The 17,090-nt window shown below is 42.4% G+C and overlaps 1 protein-coding gene across 1 annotated transcript; it reads left to right on the top strand.

Moving 5' to 3' along the window:
- Positions 1-4,170: 4,170 nt before the first annotated feature.
- On the top strand, positions 4,171-6,028 carry LOC130208685 (transcription factor 15-like). The gene is made up of 2 exons (XM_056437943.1): positions 4,171-4,770; positions 5,569-6,028. Exons 1-2 carry the CDS (start codon positions 4,291-4,293, stop codon positions 5,632-5,634), a joined length of 546 nt encoding a protein of 181 aa, XP_056293918.1. The 5' UTR covers positions 4,171-4,290; the 3' UTR covers positions 5,635-6,028.
- Positions 6,029-17,090: the final 11,062 nt, after the last annotated feature.

The raw sequence follows: 17,090 nt of genomic DNA, 5'->3' as shown, positions 1-17,090 counted from the left end.
TGGAAGGACCAGTGGGTAGGATTTAGTTACATCTAGTGGTGAGGTTGCAGGTTGCAACCTACTGAACACCTGTCAGCTCACTCCTAACGTGAGCTTACTATAGTAACACTACTGGAGCAGCAACAGAATTCAACAGTCACTACATGAGCCATTGTTAATGTATAGAATAATAATTTAGTTCATAGTCATCCCAAACCATCTGAACAATTTGCTGACATGACAGGAGCAATCATTGATTCCTGAAGCAAATATCCTGGGGCCTCATTACATCATCATAACATCAAATTATGACATTTAGGATTCTTGCTGTTTCAGAAACATGTTTCCGAACTGCATTCAGAAAAGATAATTCTATCTTATTTTAGGATCGGAATCCAGCTATGATATAATTTAGGATTCCTGGGATGGTATGGACTGTCCTACATTTTAATTGACTGTTGCTTATCCCTCCTGTTACCTTCACATTTACTAACATATTTTACCCTCGGGGTCAATTTGACCCCAGCAATTAAAACCTCCAGAAAATTATTAGAATTAATATTGTTTCCCAAGTTTAAGTGTGAGGTACTTTATGTTTGTTTGTTGACTACCTAAATAGCCCTTTAAATATATAAAAAAGTTGATATTTCTTATATGTTTGACACAGTGAAAAACAGCCTGGGGTCAAATTGACCCCAAAGAACACCGACATTAAACATTGAATGGGGTCAAATTGACCCTAAAGGTAACAGGAGGGTTAAACAATGACAATGAAGATGGGGAAACAAAATAGAAATATAAGGATTAAAAAGCTGCTTAAATGTTTCCAATTTCGCGGATGTATTGATAGGTATATATTAACCGTCGAGACAATATGCAAACAATATGGTCAAAGCTAAAATTGATCTTTTGTCCATGGTATCAGGTTAGCTAGTCTGGCTCATCCCTCGCGAAACATCTAATCAGACACAGGCATGACGGGATGAGCACCGACTGAAGAAACACACTTACAGTCGTCTGACAATGTCTTATAAAATAGGAGGTCTACATTGCTTCTGTAATGGAAAGATGTTTTTTTAATCTTTGAAACTTTAGTTAAGAAAGGACAGTGATCCTAATCTTCTATAGTGAAAAAGTAATGTCACAATTCGGGCTTGAGGAGCCATTTTTAAAGTATACAATAATACTTTAGTCTATAGTCATCCAACACTGTCTGAACAATTTGCTGACATGACAAGAGCAATCACAATAGTCTAATTGCTATTTTAGAAGACCTTTTTCACAATATACGGTGCTTTATTAGAAAGATTATGTCTCATAGTGTTCTATATTATTTGCTGGCAGCTTTGTCCCACGATGTTGTCATCAACTTCCAAAAAACACTTAGTGAGACCATCATACTATAATGAGAAGTTCTCACATCTTCCCTGACACACACTTCATTAGGACTTTAATCACCTCACCAGGCCTTTAATGGCATTCCTTTGAGTTGATGCTGAGCGGTGGGGGGGTTCAAGTATTTACGGTTCCAAACTGTGAAGCGTGGTGGTGTTGGGGGTAGAGAGAGTGCAGTGGGGTCGTGTTTCTGGCTGGCCTGCGCGTGGTAAAACACCATGGTGTCCCTGCTTTATGAGTAGAACCAGGTTCCACTCGGGTCGCCGTTGTTGGTGCAGCTGAGCCTGTAGGGTCCAGGGGGGGGGGGGCCGGGTTTGATGTGTCGAGGGGTTGTGTTTGTAAAAACAGACCCGTCGATGACACTCTCTCCCCTTTACCGGCGGTCGCCCCTCCTCCCAGGCCCCTGCACCAGCACCGGTCAATCTGGAAGCCATTTGCTCGGTTTTCCACAGAGAAAGTTCAGGCTTGGTCACCTCAAGCATCTGTTGAGTGTTTATTTACCCACAGCAGTTAACTCATTAGACAAACTGAAACAGGGCAACTGTAGAGCCACTGATCACTTTGGCCCTCTGAGGACAAGGAGCCAGCACCGGGGGCCGACTGTGTTTCTAGAAATGCTCTGGAAGGAACACTTGTACTGCTGGGGGAAACATGTACATGTGCTTTTATTGACAATGCCGTGCCTGTAGTTTGAAATAAACTTTCAATTTTTCAACCTGATCATTTGATGAATTACCTTTGAAATGTTTTGTCATTAGAAGCTCCTTCTCTTGCAAAACAGACCGCAAAAGTCATGTCACGTTCAAATCCACATTCACAGCTTGACCTCCGTCCAACTGTTGCCTGAAGAAAGAAGCAGAAAAGGTGGATAGACTCCGTAAAAACTGAAGCAGATTTTGAAAGGAATTTCAGTGAGGAATTGGAGAGGATATTCTGACCTGCATGAAATGTCTGCAAGGTGCAAGAAGTCACAAAAGCATAATGCCATATGCCAGTTTATTGGGAGCGCCTCACTAAATCTGACACAGTCTTTAGGCTGTACGAACATTATCAGCAGATAGGGACGGTGTCAAGAAAGGGGGAGTGCTTTGTATACTTTCTATTTGCTGAAGGAAGAGTAGTCTGACTTTTTAGCGACTTGTTCAAAAAATTTCGCCTTTTGCCACGAGGCGAGATACATGCTTTCCATTTGTAGAAGACTATAATTCTGGTTTTCAGGGCTGAACCAGGACATGCATTTTTTACAACCGAGTCAACTAGTAACTAATAAGGCCAATTATTTGTGGCTGTGTGAGCTACGTGTAGCGTAGAGATCTGTTGCGCATGTGTGGAACGCGTCTTCCAAGAGGACAATAAAGAAAGAACTAGAACATTTTCATTGTGTCGGCAGCCGTCCGAGTACGCGTCTAATTTTTGGGGTGTATAACTGAGGCTTTAATCACCCAGAGCTTACTGGTGCTGAAACTGATGACAAAATGTACGCCGCGCAAAAAACTATGGTGGGCCCTATTGAACCTTAACGGACCCTAGTGAACACTAGCGGACGCGTGCGTGGAATCCTGACGTAGAACCCCTTTGATTGTGAATACTCTTTTCTCCTCGCGGCGAACCGACATTCTCAGGTCTCTTCAGAGTTCACGGTGGCAAAAAACCTGCCGCAAGTAAACCTCCCGCCAAGGACCGTGTCTAATCTTGTGATGTCACTTTTTGACGGACACTCGCTACCCTCATGACTCTCGTGACCCTCGTGACCCTTGTGAATGCGTGAAGCTAAACAAATAATAATCACGTTTGAAAAGCAAATGCTGCACACAGGACACACTGAGTACTGTCAAATATGTTGGGATATATATTGTCTCTCATTCCAGCGGCGGGTCTTTAACCCTTGTGTTGCCTTAGGGTCATTTTGACCCGAATCAATATTACACCCTTCCCCCGCCTTTGGGTCATTTTGACCCGATTCAATGTTTCACCCTCCTGTTACCTTTATATTTACTAACATATTTTACCCTTTGGGTTCAATTTGACGCCAGCAATTAAAACCTCCAGAAAATTATTAGAATTAATATTGTTTTCCAAGTTTAAGTGTGAGGCACTTTATGTTTGTTTGTTGACTACCGAAAGAACACCGACATTAAACATTGAATGGGGTCAAATTAATCCTAAAGGGGGGAGGGTGTAATATTGATTCGGGTCAAAATGACCCTAAGGCAACACAAGGGTTAAACAAGGTGGCCAAGAGATGCCTTAAAGTGTTAGTGACGTCACAGACATAACTCATATTTTAAAATGAAGTTAGTGATGTCTGTAAAGTTGTTTGTGTTTTACTTAGTTGTTTTGTTTCAAGCCTAAACCTAACTAGCAGCAATCTACTGAAGCAAAGTCCATGATTATACTGTAGCACAGAGGGCGACTTTAGTTGATGTTCTTTGTTAGTCACAGCATCGTTTCTGTCTTTAACCTCCTCAGTGAACCGCTGTGCTGCTCTGTGTGGAAACATCTGCATCTGAAGGTCACCAAACTATCACTTCAAAGTCATCCCTTCCCTGAAGTGACAGTTGTGCCCCTCAAGAAACGTCTCTACTCCTATAACCCGATAAGGCTCATTGGAGGGTAGGCGTGTCCATACTCAAACTCATGCCTGCGACTTTTAGGACCAAAACATTTGGGAGGCAATCTGGGAGCGTGTGCCCCACCCACCTTCTCCCCCAGCTGAGGGGCTCCTGTAGCCGCTATAAGAGCCCGTCGGACACGATCTGCACCACACTGACTGCTCCGTCCACCCTGCGGGGAAGTGTCACAACAAACTGGGGGGACTTCTTACCGTGACTCGCATGCAGCTGTTTTCTTACTTGAACAAAAGGGATCGGCCCCACCCATCCCACCCCTCTCCCGGGAAACACTTGCCTCCACATTATGGCTTTCACTATGCTGAGGCCGGTCTCGACGCATTCCTTCTCTTACCCCGCTGACCTGACCTTGATGTCGGACGACGAGGAGGGGAACCGCAGCGAGAGCGACGGCAGCACCGACCAGAGCTACGGCTGCTGCGGGATTCCCGGGGAGGGCTACGGGCGGGAGTCAGGCGGCGTGGTGCCGCATCGGAACGCCGCGAACGCCCGGGAGAGGCACCGGACCCAGAACGTCAACACGGCCTTCACGTCGCTGCGGACACTCATCCCCACGGAACCCGTGGACCGGAAGCTCTCCAAGATCGAGACGCTGCGCCTGGCGTCCAGCTACATCTCGCACCTGGCCAACGTGCTGGTGGTCGGGGAGGGGAGGCAGGACGGGCAGTCGTGCCTGAGCGCGGTCTACAAGGAGGGGAAGGGGGGCGCAGGAGGCAGAAAGCCCCGGAATATCTGCACGTTCTGCCTCAGCAACCAGCGGAAAGGGGTACGATATTAATTCAGTAATTCACAGAGAAAGTCTCACACAATAGCTTCTACTTAAAGTCTGTGTGTGTGTTTGTCTCTCTCTCTCCTAAATTGATTATATATATATATATATATATATATATATATATAAATAATTTCCTTTAATAACTTCTCAACTATTTCTCGTTCCTTTCAAAAAAGGTATCCAAGTGTCCATATAATTTTAAGTTAAGTAAGTTATAAGTTTTGGGTACGCATACTTGGTGAATCATTTGTAGGCTATGCCTATATGAATATTTCTGAAAACTTCATAATTGATGGTTAACAGTGAATAGAAAGAGACCACAAAAGTTGCGCCTTCATAAATGGGTATGAAGAAAGATGGACAGCTCAGTGCTATCCAAACCAGTTAACTAATTAAAAAGTCTGCGACGGGATCCCCCATTAATTCTGGTGGCACATCTTGTGTTGTCACTCCAGAATGAATGCATGTGCACGTTATCAGAATTTAGGGATGAGAATGTCATTGGAAAAAAACACTTCAATGCTGCGTTTGAGTAAATGTACATCTCCGTTTGGTTGGACTCTTTCAGAATGTTTTAAAAAGTGGAATGAGTGTTTTCCACTTTGGAGAGGGAGTCAGGCTGGAATAAACTGCATGCATCTCAGTAAAACATGTGACTGCACTGAACATATGAATGTGCTCTAGGAAAGTACGTGAAAACATCTGAACTTAGAAGTTGTATTTTGGTCACAAAATATATTTCTTTATTTGTTATCGGCACACAGTGACAGTAATCTCCCTCTGCGTCCACAGGTGAAAGACAGACGAGACTGTATGAAAATGCTCGGAAGCGGCACGAGACAAATCAGTCGGCGGTGAAACTGTCTGCGAGAAGGATTGGATCGACTCTTCGGAGCAGACTCAGGGGAAACCTCCACGACCGAGTCTGAAAGCAGCGCAGTCTTTTATCTATAGGTGGAACGCTTTAGACGCATGTGAACTGACCAACGTCCGAGCAGGACTACTTGACAGATGGACCTGTCGGAGACATGGAGAGGCTCTTGGTGCCTATCCTCTTATACGGGCTACTGTAATGGGTATACGATACTGATGAGATTAACTCCCATGAAAGTTTGCACCGTTCTTGAGATGAAACTAAGAGGATTTCAGGAGCTCGGCTCACAGACAGACTTGCAGAGGGAAGACCACTCGGTTCACCTCAGCAAGTGTTGTGAAGTTGCGTGCAACATTTGTGGGACACAACTTTGTTTGCTTTTTTTCCATTACATGTTGTAATCTACTTTGAAATTAAATTTATTTTTACATAGATGTGGCTCTCTTGTTTGCCTTCGCAATGGCTTTAGAATTGCCATTTGAGTGAAAACTATGGACTTCTAGTCTTTTTTGTTGAAACATGAGCTTCAAGTTTTCAGAATTGTATGAATGGTTACATTTTGTTTGTAAGTACAAAGGAAAAAGGCATTTTCTCTTTCCAGGAACCTCACCACAGTCGTGGTGTAATATCGCAAATATATAAATATTCAATTTGTATTTTCGATTGAATAGTTATGCAAATAGTTGTGCATTCATTTATCCAGCTTTTGAGATATCTGGCTCTTGACATTTCTGCCTCCGGTCAAATACATTACAGCAGCAGCATCTCTCTTCAGAGAGAATCTCCATACACTCCAGGGAACACATTATTGAGCTGAATTACTCTCTAATGAGGAAATAGTCCAAAAGAAAAGGTTTGACAGCTTATTCTGTGGACTGCGATAGCTTCTGTATTTGTGTGGGAGCAGAAATCTCATATCCGGCTATATCAAAACCTGGATCGATAAAAAAAACAAAACCTAATGGTGGTTAAGTGTTTATGCCATAGAATACAATGTGTGTGTACAGAAGCTTTTTTAAAGGTCCTTAAATGCACAAAGTTCATGTAAATGTAGGACAGCAAAGAACAGACCACTTAACTCTTAATGGCATCCGAACCGTTTAGAGGAGGAAACCTATACGGGGAATTCCAATGGAGGTGTGCCCCCTCCGCCTGAGCATTGCGAAGGAATCTCAGTAAAGGAAGCAATCAATCTCTTCCTCAGCGGGTCTCTCTGGAAGGTTTGTATCCCAGCAGCGTGTGTCCACAGTCAGGGTGGTAGGTGCACAGTGCCAGTTAGGAAGGCATGAATCAGAGTCCACTCTGGGAAAACGTAACGGCAAAACAGGAAGGACTCAAATTAGTGGTGTTGGATCTATTGTGGCGACTGATGATTACTTATGGGGACCAACAGGGGGGTGTAACATTTTACTGGAGCCGAGCCAACAAGATCAACCACGGACAGGAAGGAGCAGAGTTCAGACTTTAGTGTTGGAGCTGAGAAAAAAATTGCGCGAATAAGTTGTAACAAATGTGTGCATTCTCGCATTTGACGAGTCAAAAACGGAATGTAGTTTGCCTGAATGCAACTCACTGTCTGTTGCCATTAATTACACCTTATTCAACGTACTTGACATTTGGTACCGGTATCCAGGAAAATACAGAAATCTGAGGGCTGATCTTTGGCATTATTCTGCTCTGGTCGTAAATCTCCGGCGTTGGGATCCACATGTGGTGTTGATCCGTCACAGCTAATATCACTGAGCACTCTGTGTCCAGACAAACTCAGCTGCTGACAAATTAATGTTATACAATCAGAGTACAGATAGAATGTATGTGAAATATGTAGCTATAGCCAGGAGGCGGTTAGCTTAGCATAAAGACTATAAACAACAGGAAACTGTCTGGCCAGAGATACCTACAAACGGTGAAATAAGACAAGCTGGTCAGTTGAGATTCTCAGTTTTTTGTGGGCTGTCTAGATTAGAAAACATATGATTTGACATGCCACATGAATTTGTCTCCCCTTCTTACGGGACTCATCCCGCTCATGAGAATACACCGCCCACAGCTTTAGAACCTTCCCAAAGGTGCACCATATTTTCCCAAAAGCCAATCAGACCAGACTAGGGTTAAGAAGATGTCTTTTTAAACATTAAAGTAAAGATGTTCCAGTAGAAACCCAAAATTCAAACATGAACATGAAAATGAGCATGACATGTCTCCTTTAAGTGTGTACAATTTATGGTTAGAGGGCCAAACATGCAACAACAGGAATCACGTAATGGTTGATTTAGGATTTCTGGATTTTGGATTTCTACCACTGCAACATGTGCAGCTGATGTATAAATACAGTACTTACATACAAAGCTGTGCTTTCATCTGTGCATGTGTAACATCTCTGTTTGCGTTTATGTTGAGAATAGCATATCCATATCCATGTACAGTACAATACTTTGTTACTCTGTAATTCCGCCATAACCATTCCTTACAAAAGCACTCAGAAGTAACTTATTATCACAGTGGGTGGTGCAACAGCCAGGTCAAAGCCAGCCGGGAGATTTATCGCAGGTTTGACAACAGTTATGACTAAACTGAATCCTTTAAATCATCCCTGAGCTGATGTTCGGGAGTACCCCTTCTGGAAGAAAGTTATTGCACTTGCAGTCCTCTGGGGCAGCACACATAACTGCACACCTGCATAAAGCTTCCCAACCCCTCCAGTTTCTCTCCACCTGTTAGTGCTGATGGCTAATTAGAAGCTGCTGTGTGAGCTTATACTGTGGCTCCGAGGGCCCGGCGGAGTCCCGCTCAATGGCTCCCAGAGGCCCCCACAGGCAGGAAGATGTCATAGAGGACCAGAAAGGAAAAAGGCCTGAGCGCTCGACCCTGCCGAGGCCCTTCCTGTGGGGCCCTGGGCTCTTGGTAAGTGCCAGCTTTTATCATGAACCGGGGACCAAAAAGACCTGCCGTGCTCAGCTGATGCTTCTTCTAATTTCTGTGTGGGAAAAGCATGGTTGAACCAAACTCAGAGTCACATTAAACATAACATAAAATGATTTAAGATCTTATGTAGATGAAGTAAATGATTGACCATCTGTGGATATAGGATATTTAGAAAGTGCACTGGGTTCTGAATAAAGAAAAATGCTTAAATGGTCATAAAAAGCTGAATCGCTACATAAATAGGCATAATTAGCCTCAGTTGGTACAGAGTGTCTTCGATCAAAGATACACTGTATTCCAAATAAGCTAACTAGGATGGGAGAGACAGATATAACGATATAGATATATACGCTAAAGGTATATAGCTAAGTACGGAGCAACCACCTTTGACTGGTGTGGTTACTTATTAAAAGTAGTGATATTCCTGTACAGGACGTTATAAAGTTCGATCTAAACGTGAATTAATACGTCAAAGTCGTCAGCGCCGCTTTTCCGATCTTCAGCCCTATCTGGTGAGCATTAGCCGAGGACACCGACGGGGCGAATAGGAAGATTGCGATACAGTTCCCCTCCGTCACAATTAGCCCTAAACACTAAACAGACCCTCATGGTGCCGTAGCTCAACTGTCTGACAGGGCAGACACCTTCCGCCCCCTCACTGCCTCTTGTTCAACTGTGCAGTTTCGGAGTAATCGCCATCGGACACGCACTGGGGGCCCTTTTCATGGGACAGCGGCCTTTGGTAGGCCGCTTCCGATTTTTTACGATTGTTTTCCAGTGATGGGTGGAGTGGGAGGGCAATGAGCAACCACAGTCCTCTGCAGCAGCCAAACAGGCATTGGCAGGACACAGTAATGTGTGTGCACTCGTACATAGAGTTCGACTGATAAGACTATTTGGAGGCCAATATTAACACATATTTATTTTAGGTTATGGCACAATTCCAATGGGAATTACTTTCAACAGGTTTGCTTGTAAAAAGGCTATACATTAAAGGGATTTAAATGTCAACGTAGTGGAACAACATTACACCACAGAGCCATAATAACCAAACCAACGATCCCTTTGTATTTGCAGCCTGTGCACAGAACTGATAATTAATTATAATTATACTGACAACCAATAGAGGCAACAATCAGACAATGTGTTTGGCGTGTCAAGGGACATCAAGAGTTATCGTCACAAAGAGCAGAAAGGCCTCACACACCACACTGAATTTAAAACGTCCTCTTCTGCATTAGCGGTTCCTCGAAAAAACGAATTAAAACATAATTAAGATTAATGCAACCGTTGGTTCCAATCATTTCATTCGGCCTGATGACAGCTTTGAAAACAATAGGAATGCTCCTTGTTTACCTTCATAATGCTTTTGGGGGAGTGGCTCTCGCTGTTGCCGACTTAATGCCTTTTTTTCCAGATTTAGCTATGTTTGTTTCTATTACTTGAGAAATAGATGTAAACACTGGACTGGGTTTTTAGGTTGGATCATTTAGAAAATCTAGCATACTCAAATCTCTCGTCTCTCAAGTTTACCAAGCCTTTCTTTAAACCAGAAAGCATAATTAAACTTGAGCATGGAAGTTCATTCTTGACCTTGGGAGTGTGTGACATAAGTGTGTGAAATAATCTCAACTCAAAGGTCAATTCACGACATCTGGGTGATGTGGCGGCCCCTGAGCCAGCTCCATTTGCTGATAAAGGCCGGGAGATGCTGTTAAAAGCTAAAAAATAAAAGCTAACAGGTAAATCTTTGGTTTGAAGTAACTTTGTGTTATAATGGAAATTAAACAAGAGCTAACCTTTCGATTTGGAAAATATTGAACATTTTAATACATAAAACTAACCTCCATTATTGTAAATCAGAGTTGGGTGACCCTGTCTGCTGAACCAATATCACTGATATACCGGTCTAGCAGAGCAGATGAGTGTGTGGGCGAGTGTTCCGTGTAGGCCGACACACTCTCCTCTCGGACACCCTCGGGACTATTGTTTCCCTCCCAACATGCAGCGTGAGGAAGCGGTGGAATGACCTGAAACATTAGTACAGACAATATCAGTCCACCGGGGCAGGGCTCTGATTGCTCTCCGCTTGGCTCCTGCTCCTGCTCTCTACCTCAGTCTTAGGGCGGTGGTCCATCATGCTGAGGTGAAAGGTGACTAATCTGAGGCCTGATTTCTCTCCCTGTCAAAATAATACTACAATATGTCTGCACAGACTGCTCTGAAGGAGGAAAGAGGCCGACTTCCGCAGCAGCCTGACGTCCATCACAGCACCAAAAGCTTTCTTAGCAGACACATGTTGTGTTCTTCCCGTTATCTTGACTTTGTGAAATACTTTACTTCTAAAAAAGACATTATCCTGATTTTTTTTTTAATCACCACAAATAAAGCTGATTCTTCTGTAGGGAAAATACGCTTCCATCCCGTATAATTAAGCTACTCCGTGCACTTCCCTTCGACCCTTGAGTGTGTAGCAGAGTAATCGCAGGATAGCTTTTGTTTGGCAGAGAGGTTCATGGGAGATAACTGTCCCCTCGATCCAGAAACACACACACAAAGCATAGAAAAAGCTTTCATGTATTAAGGAAGCCTGTGGTTCTGAATTTGAACAAGACATGAAGAATGATCTTCAGAGCAATACGTGCAATGTTTTACTGCTCTGAGCCTCTTGTAACTGGGAGATGGATGGGAGGAAGAATATATGTCTAAAAACTTTGAACCAGTTTCAACACCAATGGAAATTGTCGAGAGGATATCCTCAATCAAGGGCAAGGCCCCCAAAGAGCACAATGAATCGTCTTGCTGACAGAACCCTGCTGCCCTCAACAACCTCCTAGACCTGCATGCTGTGTGTGCGGAGGAGGAGGAGGAGTGTGCGGACACAACACCACAGTGACATATGACTTTGTTTCTCATTGAGCGATGCCAAAAGGAGTCTCATGCCATTTTAAACGTGTCACTCATCTAATAATGGCTTTGTGGTTGCTGGCATCAAAGTGAGATCGAAACGTGTCATGGTTCTGGCTAATACTGCATTCATACACATGGCCGGATTAACCTGTTATCCGGCAGGTGGCTCAAGGGCAGAGATTTGGATTGGACTATATTTTTTATTTTAATCAACTTTAATTAAGAATACGCACTACATTACAGAGGAGAAACATGTCTTATCTTTCTTTATCTTATTGGAATCCTTTATATGTACTAGAGGTAAGTATGGAGCAACCACCTGGTGTGGTTACTTATTAAAAGTAGGGACATTCCTGTAAAGGCCGGTACAAAGTTCCATCTAAACGTAAATTAATACATCAGTATTTTTTATAATAATATAATGCAACGCATCCTCATATATCCCCTAACAGTTACTCCTCATTATATAATAATTCCAGGGTTACAACTATATTTTGATACAGGGCTCCTGCATTACTCCCACATTGTCACATTTTTATACTGAGTCAGAATTATTCGTTACTTAAAAAAATTAAGTCTTTATAGGGGGTTGTTGAAAGATGAGCATGGCTGAAGTATTTTATGAGGTTTTTGAATGTTGTGGCGCCCTCTTTCGGAAATTGTAAGGAAATATAACAAATCAATGTTATTTATTTGTATTTGTTAAATGATTGTAACCTTTCTGAAACGGCAATGATAAAGACAATATACAGATATATTAATGACCATGTTCTTAACTTTTTTCCCAGGCAGTAACAAGGTATATATAATTTAGTCCAACTTGTTAATGTTATGTTCGCTCGCTTTGGCGGTGCTATATTTTGATAGTTATTAAGTGTGTAGTAGTTAAAGAGAAGACGGTTAATTAAGGCTGGCGCCGTTAATATATATATGGCGCTTGTGTTCGTTTCTCACCTGTAAACACCAAGACAGACTCACATTAGTAGCTGCGTTACTGTCTGTGATAGTGGCGGGCCGTGCATTTTCTACCTAGGCCTTCAATGTCGTCTTACTACAGCTGAACAACCTAATGTAAGATTAGTTCACCATGTATATATGTATGTACACGGCCATCTACTGGTAGAAAGGTTCCTCTGCTTCTCCTCAGGCTCTGCTTTGTTCATTCAAGAAACAGCACAATGAGGTGGACAACTATAACAGCAACAACTCTATACACACACACGCACACACACTACTTTGATTAAACTATATTAGAAACTGTGTTGCATTAAACAATGCAACGACTAATTGAAAAGTTGCTGCGTACATTAATAAATATGAATTAAACTGCCTGTAGTCACTACTGTTGGAAACAGGTTAATTATTTATATTACTAATGTTCTTTTTACATTACCCTGCTCTGTTTACTGTAAATAAGAATATCTATAATTTTATAATATTTAATAATTGACGGTCACTCAGACATGTCATTAAAAGTTTCATACACCATAATGTGTGTTGTTGTGTATTTTATTCAGTCAATCACATACAATACAATAATATTCTATATAATATACAAAACATTAAAACTGAAAATGTATAGGTAGAAGAAAAAGAATGCTTATATATTCCTATCCTAAATTAATATCTAATAAATCAGAAAATCTATGTAAAATAAAGAAAAAATAACAAAGAAAATAAAAAATAAAACAATATATATACATATATATATATACATATGCATACATATATACAAATACACACATACATCTTCCATATAAATACGTTTTTAATCACATTTATAACTCAAGAATTGTTCTATAAATAATTATCTTGAAAACCAAAAAGGAGTTCACCATTCTTACATCCATTTCAACATTATTCCAAAATTGGACTCCTCCAACAGAAATACATCTTCTTTTAATCCCTTTTTTAGCCTTTTGTACAGTAAACTTACAAACATCTCTCAAATCCACATCAACTCTAGTAAGACCAAGGAGCTGGTGGTGGACTTCCGCCGTGGTAAACGCACTCCTCCGGTACCAGTGAGCATCCAGGGACTGGACATTGAGGTTATAAGTACCTGGGTGTTCACCTGAACAACAAACTGGACTGGGCTGACCACGCACATGCACTCTATCAAAAGGGACAGAGCAGACTCTTTCTGCTGAGGAGACTGAGGTCCTTTGGAGTGCAGGGAGCACTGCTGAAGACCTTCTTGGACTCTGTGGTGGCATCAGCCATCTCTTATGGAGTGGTCTTCTGGAGCAGCAGCAGCAGCATGGCAGCGGCTGACAGGAAGAGGCTGAACAAGCTGCTAAAGAAGGCCAGCAGCGTGCTGGGGTGTCCTCTGGATACTGTGGAGGTGGTGGGGGACGGGAGGATGATGGCAAAGCTCTTGTCTCTGATGAACCACGCCTCCCACCCCATGCATGACACTCTCAGCTCTGCACAGCTCCTTCAGCCACCGGCTGATTCCTCCCCGGTGTCTGAGGGAGAGGCAGCACAAGTCCTTCCTTCCTGCTGCTGTCAGGCTGCACAACACACTGCAGTAGATCGCTGGAGATCCTGGCAAACTCGGCACTTTACTTTACTCAGCACTTTACTTTATTTCCCCCCTGCATATTTAGTATTAGTATTTTGTTTTATATTTATTTTCATTGATGCTCTGATGTGCACCGCTGCTGTGATTTTTGAAATGTCCCCAGTGTGGGACAAATAAAGGAATATCATATCATACACATCATAATGCATGTACGCAGATTAAAACACATACCGAGTATGTTAATAATGCACTATAGACAGTGTCAACACATTTTTCTGCCATCTGCTTCCTAGTGAATGGTGTGCTTCAACTGCATCTTCCTATAAGTTACATTTTTCCTTAAATCATACATATATATTTCACTGCTATTCTTAAAAGTGACATTATAGTAGACGGCCTGCGTGTTACCACCCGCAGTGTATCTGAACTAGTCACAAACATTTTAGAAGGACATAAAAAGAAGGAGGTTTTTCTGGCCGTTATTCAACCGCCAGCTTCCCAGTGATCCTGGAGGCCTCCGTCGGCCCCCGCTCGCCACTCGTCTGCTGGCTCTCTTGGCTCGCTGGCTTCTCCAGCATTTCTGTCAATAGTGAACTTATTCTTAACACGTGAACATCTGGTACAATAACACATGACTCGTTTTATCCTTATTTTTGTCCTTTGAGATCTAGAACCCCAAGATGACAAGTGAGAAAATTATGGTGATCCAGTTTCTAAGTCTGATCTAAATAGTGTTCTCAGCTGCATTAATGACTTCTTTAATTATACGTGTATGCATGTGTGTGTGTATATATATTCTAACAAGAAGATGTCTCCGGAGAGAGCGAGAGATTTGAGAAAGGAACTTTTGTAAACATCTATCCAAAAGAAACTGCAAACAAAAACTACGCTGAATAGTCTAAATATCTTGAACCTCCTGACCTTGCCCCGTATGATCATTACATCGAGGTCACAGAGCTGAGCGTCCAGTTACACTCTGCAATCTTCCAAGTGAAGACAGCGTGCCATGCTAGCAGCGAGGCAGTGTTTATGTTGCATTCGCATGGAATCATCATTTTAAAAGACGAGAGTTAAAGTTTAGTGAGGTCGGCAGAGAATACGAGCAGAAGAAATAGACGGCGCTGCCTTTTTACTTTTTAAAGTTGCATTAAAAAAAAAAATTGCCATCCTCCGTGATAAAAAGTACAACCGGATGTTACGCAGGTTGCTCTCAGGAGAACATTTTTAACAGATTGGAATATGCTACACGCGGACTAGTATAGTTGCGTAAAATAATACACACAATAGTTATATTTAATTATTTATTATTTTCCATCACCACAGCATCATTTCTTAATGAAAGCTCTTGCTTCCCCCATGGTGTCCAGAAGGCGTCCGTCTACTACATGGTAGGCAACCTCATGAATGAACATTAGGGAGGGAGAAGTGGTTAGAAGACAACAGTTGTTCTTGGTTACCTGGAGAAGAGCTTTGTCCCTCTGCAGCCTCTCCTCCAGGCTGCCTTGTGGAAGATCCAACAGCTTGCAACTCCTCCTCTTCATCACAGATAGTTACACAAGTTATTACTGCCACCAGCACGCCAAAGAATAGCAACAAAAGAACGATGCCGTGTTGCTGCTGGCTGTTCATCCACTGCAAGTCCACTAAAGGTGTTTTTATGAGTTATCGTTTTCCAGATCAATGTAATGCAAATGCAAGTCAGGGGGCTTTAAAGGCACAACCTGCCTGAACTTCAAGGACCGACACAACAAATAATTAAACGACCAAGTCACCGAATATTTGGAAAAATACCAGTACTTTCTCAAGCAAAAAAACAAGTGAAAACCGTTGATATTGCTTGAAGTACAGTCTCAGTCTCTTTAAACTGATTTAAACTAAATTACTGTTATCAAACCTTAGTTTAAATACAAAACCGTATCTGCACCAAATCAGAAAAGTTCTGCTAAAATGCCAAAATACAGTAACAGTATATATTCTATATCCTACTCAAAACAAAGGGTGTCGGGCTATATAATAATGCAGCCATGGATACCGACTACACCACTTTGCCTGAAACAGTAACTTCTTGTGCTGAAGTTGCTGACGGTCACTGTGGCCAGACTGTTCCCTAAAGAGCAAAGGAAACGTAGCCTAGTCTGCACATGCATGTTTTAACATTATAATAATTCACATTAAACAGGTAGGCGATATTAACAATGTCAAGCATAATAATACACATCAACACAGAATCAATGTAACACCTCACCTGAAGCTCTGCTGGTCCAGCTGCTGCTCCCTCAACCTGATTTGAGTTTCCTGAATGCATTGAAAACTGATGCAGGTTTGCACTGTGTGGGAAGTTAGCCTGCTACTAGCTAGCTAACAACGACATTTGAGTGTCTCGAAAAGCGCTATAAATTCCCAGTATTATTATTATTATGACCATCTGGGTTACTCTTTATTTATTATAAGTATTATTTACCCGTCAACTCTTTTAATTTATTATTAATATCTTTGATTTAGAGATATGTCAATTGCTTGATTCAAACCGGCGGCTTGGTCACGTGACGCGTTTCATAATGATAAATTAACCAAAAATGCCATAGAAATTGCCCGAGATGATGGTCCAGCGGTAGCGCGCTCGCATGTAACGCGGATCCTTCACTGACAAGGGTTCGCGCCCCGGCCCGGCAGTCTGTGGACGCGTGAGTCAATTCCATCTGAGGGTGGGTTTCCTCCATAAGGAGCTGTTTCCCCGTGACAAGTGTCCGAAAAACTCTTTTACGAAATTTAAAAACATTTCACATTTTAATTCTCGACCTCCCCCGTAGCGTTTGTGAAATACGCGGAATGTTGGTGATTTTTAACGGCTCTCGGCCCCGACATGACGAGTTAGCTCCGAGGCTAGCCGGCGAAGCAGGCAATGAACGTCCAGACTTCACAAAAGATAGATAACGGGTTCAACTCACGGACATTAAACAATAATTGAAGCGAGCAAACGACAGGCTGGATGAGGCGACGGGGAGAATAGACGAGACCGAGTCCCAGGACTTTGGAACAACAGACAGGAGAATCAAAACAACGCATTACTCACCGAGCATT

Source organism: Pseudoliparis swirei, chromosome 18, assembly GCF_029220125.1.
Source record: "Pseudoliparis swirei isolate HS2019 ecotype Mariana Trench chromosome 18, NWPU_hadal_v1, whole genome shotgun sequence".
Classification (NCBI taxonomy): Eukaryota; Metazoa; Chordata; class Actinopteri; order Perciformes; family Liparidae; genus Pseudoliparis; species Pseudoliparis swirei.
The sequence above is the reverse complement of the archived record's forward strand: the minus strand, read 5'-3'. Positions and strand labels throughout refer to the sequence as shown.